This window comes from Porites lutea, chromosome 2 (genome assembly GCF_958299795.1).
Source record: "Porites lutea chromosome 2, jaPorLute2.1, whole genome shotgun sequence".
NCBI lineage: Eukaryota > Metazoa > Cnidaria > Anthozoa > Scleractinia > Poritidae > Porites > Porites lutea.
Window position 1 is genome coordinate 39,246,713 of NC_133202.1, and position 3,422 is coordinate 39,250,134.

Consider the following 3,422-nt stretch of genomic DNA (forward strand, 5'->3'; position numbering starts at 1 on the left):
TTAAAATGAAAATCATTCAAACTGAATACATACCAGAATACGAATCTAAATTTTAATGTTAATATTTTTTAACAAGTAAAGAATTATAATGAATTAAAATATTTGTTTCATATATTTTTGATATTTGAATTAATAAAACTTCTAATATATTTCTGTGTATAGAAACCAACACGTTGCGTTATGATATTGTGTCACTCAGTGACTAACACTTTAACATGCTATCCCTTTTTTCCAGGTCCCAAGATAAAACGAAACCAAAGAGAACAGTATGAAACAACTACTGTACATCGCGATTTATGCGCTGTTGATTACTTTGTGTTCCATGAAAAGCAACAGCAGCAGCAACAAAACACCTGGGAAAAAGGTATATTATAAATTAATTCAAAATAATTTAGGAATTTCTATTTCTGATCGAACTTCTGGTCTATTGCTTTGACAGAACCATCAAAATCTCCACATTTCCTGATTACCATAAACTGCCGCTTATAAGCTCTGTGCTTATACATCTTCGTCAGGGTTTAAGGAGGGTTTATCATTGGAGGCTGACTTTTATCTGAGCGGGATTATAACCGGTCGGACTAGTAAAAGCGCCTCGACACAAGCTATAGCAATGCTAATAAAAGTACTTGTGTACTGGTTTTATCTAAGCTTCTCAAACTCATTAATAATTCATTAAGAAAATACAGAGGAAATTAATGTTTAATGAGTGTTTGGAAATCGGATGAAACACTGCTTAGTATTTGCATCCTTAATTTCTCCTTCAAAAATGATTTTGTTTGAGAAGTAATATCAAACATTCGACACACTGTTTCATCACCAGATGAAACACCTCGAAGTTCGTCAAAAATACTCCGCTGCGCGTCGTATTTTCAACTCTCTTCTCGGTGTTTCATCTGGTGATGAAACACTGCATCTCATGTTTGATATATTACTTCAAAACTTCATAATAAATGGAATCAAGAGAGAATAAGCTAGATCATTCTCTCTTGGTCGAATTCATTACAATGCAAGCTAGAGGAGCGACTTACATACGGGGGCTTATAATCGGATTTTGTTGTTGTTGTTGTTGTTGTTTACACGCAGATGGACCTATAATTAACTGAGGGGGCTTATATCTAGCAGTTTAAGGTTTTCTTCTTTTAGGGGATGTAATATGGTCAGTAGCGGATCCAATGACTTGCCACACAAATGAGTTCTTCCATCGGGAGCTCTCGGAACCACGACATCATACCCGCCAGTCAGAGAATTGATTAACCATAACAACAAAATGCGGAATTTAACGGAGGAGAAGGCATTGAAGTTTTGTAAATAAAGCTGTACAGTTCAAGAAACTTTTGCGTATTATTAAAGTGAATTTTCCGACCCCTCAGTTTCAGTTTCAGCCGCTGAATGTCCGTCGTTGAACGTAGGCCTTTCCCATTGACCTCCACTGGACCACGTTTTGAGCGACGCGGTGCCAGTGTCTTTGGAAACTATCAAAGGCTTCACTCCATCTCCATCTTCCATCTTCCTCAGTTCTTACCTGGTTCCTAATCTTATGAACCAAGCCAAATTTAGAAGGATTTGTATGGAGTCGTCACAGCATAACTGGGCTAATATCTCAGAGACAATTTGCCCCGAATTGCTAATTTTTGGCGAGTAGGTGTCTTGGACGTTGTTCTTTCAGAATATCTTAACAAATCCCATAATTTCACAAATTTCATTTTTATGACGTCATCACTTCGGTACTCTATATTATCAGGCCTTTTCTTTTTTCCGTTACACAAAGCAGTTAGTCTGTTGATTTATTGACCAACTAATGCGTTTATGCTCATTAATAATTGTGTACCCAACAGACGTCACTTGGGTCATGTGGTCAGTGTGCTTGCTGCTCCTCACCAGGAACTCCAGGGATCCCAGGAATTCCTGGACCCGCGGGATCACCCGGCGATCGTGGACCTGAAGGACCCACGGGCCCAAGAGGAAACACAGGTGATAAAGGATCTCGTGGGAAGCAAGGACCTAAAGGAGATACAGGACCCTCGGGTTCGACGGGTCTACCAGGAAGCAAAGGTGAACCGGGCATCCAAGGACGCCCTGGACCCGCAGGACCATCAGGTAAACAAGGAAATAAAGGGACAAGGGGACAAACAGGAAGCAAAGGTGAACCAGGTGCTCGCGGTATCCAAGGTCCACAGGGAACCTTCCGAAGTAATTGGAAACAGTGAGTATTTAAGAGTATGAATGATAAAACAGACACTGGTTTTATCAAGGTAAACATTTATGCCAGTGAATGTTTCGCTCTTTGTCTTCGGATATGGGTGTGAATCGTCCTGACAGGATTTCATATAATCGTACAAATAAACACGGATAAACATGATTGAACTGGGGAAAGTAAAGTCTAGACACTAAACGAACCCATTTAATAACTTACGATTCATATCAACACTTTTTTTAAGCCATCCCTACTCCTAATCTTACATTTTCTAAAATGTTATTAGAGTACTCAGATTTTAAATTTCTTTTAATACTATTTTAAGTAGTAAGTTGTAATGAATGTTGATGTTTATTATTTGTTTTAAAAGTTGTAAGGACCGTCAGTTTAACAATAGATTAAAAGCCATGTGTTGTTTAAAACATTGACAGATAAACAAGAAAAGAGGAAGAAGATAAACGGACTCTAAACAGTACAAAGCTTCACGAGGCCGTCAGGCCATTATAACAATTTTAAATTTAATTAAGTGTTATTTTAATCATTCCATAGGAATGTATTTTCAAGAAAAAATCCGACAATACAGCCCTGCGTGTCTTCTGGAATGGCGATTTCCGTGTCGCTAACTGCCACGACTGCTGCAATCGGTGGTACTTTACGTTCAATGGCGCAGAATGCTCTTCCCCGGCAGCCATTGATGGTCTATTTTTAATGTTACAAGGCACTAACTGGAAAAAAAATCCACATCGCCCTCGTCACATTGAAGGAATTTGCGAGAAGCTCCATAAGGGCATGGTTCGCGTGGGTTTCTGGGTCGGTAAGTGCGCTGGTGGTTACAAAACTGGCGACGCGGCTACAGGCTGGAACTCAGTCTCCAAGATCTACATAGAAGAGGTGGCTCCCCCACAGCCGTAACTGAAGCAGCAGCTCAATGACTCATTGTTTTTCTTTGTTTTATATTCACTAAAGCTGTTACGGAAAGGTTAAATGAAAAGTTCTAGAAACTTCCAAGAAATAGACAAACAAAATAAAGTAAATGTAACCAGATGATACGGGGTATATTAAGTTAGTGCTTCATTTTGATTTCTGGTTGTCATAGCAAAAGAAGTGTGTGTGTCCAAATAAAGGAGAATTAGCTGAACAAATGCTGTGTCTTGTGAGGTTATCTATCGTTGTTGAGAGTATAGTTTTTTTCCTAGGAGTCCTCATTTTATTTCGTTTTGTAAAATTG

At 38.8% G+C, this 3,422-nt stretch overlaps 1 protein-coding gene across 2 annotated transcripts; it reads left to right on the forward strand.

Moving 5' to 3' along the window:
• Positions 1-241: 241 nt before the first annotated feature.
• Positions 242-3,182, forward strand: LOC140928572 (uncharacterized). 2 transcript variants are annotated; one of them, XM_073378341.1, is made up of 3 exons: positions 242-364; positions 1,836-2,252; positions 2,744-3,182. In XM_073378341.1, exons 1-2 carry the CDS (start codon positions 269-271, stop codon positions 2,205-2,207), a joined length of 468 nt encoding a protein of 155 aa, XP_073234442.1. In that variant the 5' UTR covers positions 242-268; the 3' UTR covers positions 2,208-2,252; positions 2,744-3,182. The 2 variants fall into 2 exon arrangements, with proteins under 2 accessions (XP_073234442.1, XP_073234443.1); XM_073378342.1 differs by having other exon boundaries at positions 1,836-2,097.
• The last annotated feature ends 240 nt before the right edge of the window (positions 3,183-3,422 follow it).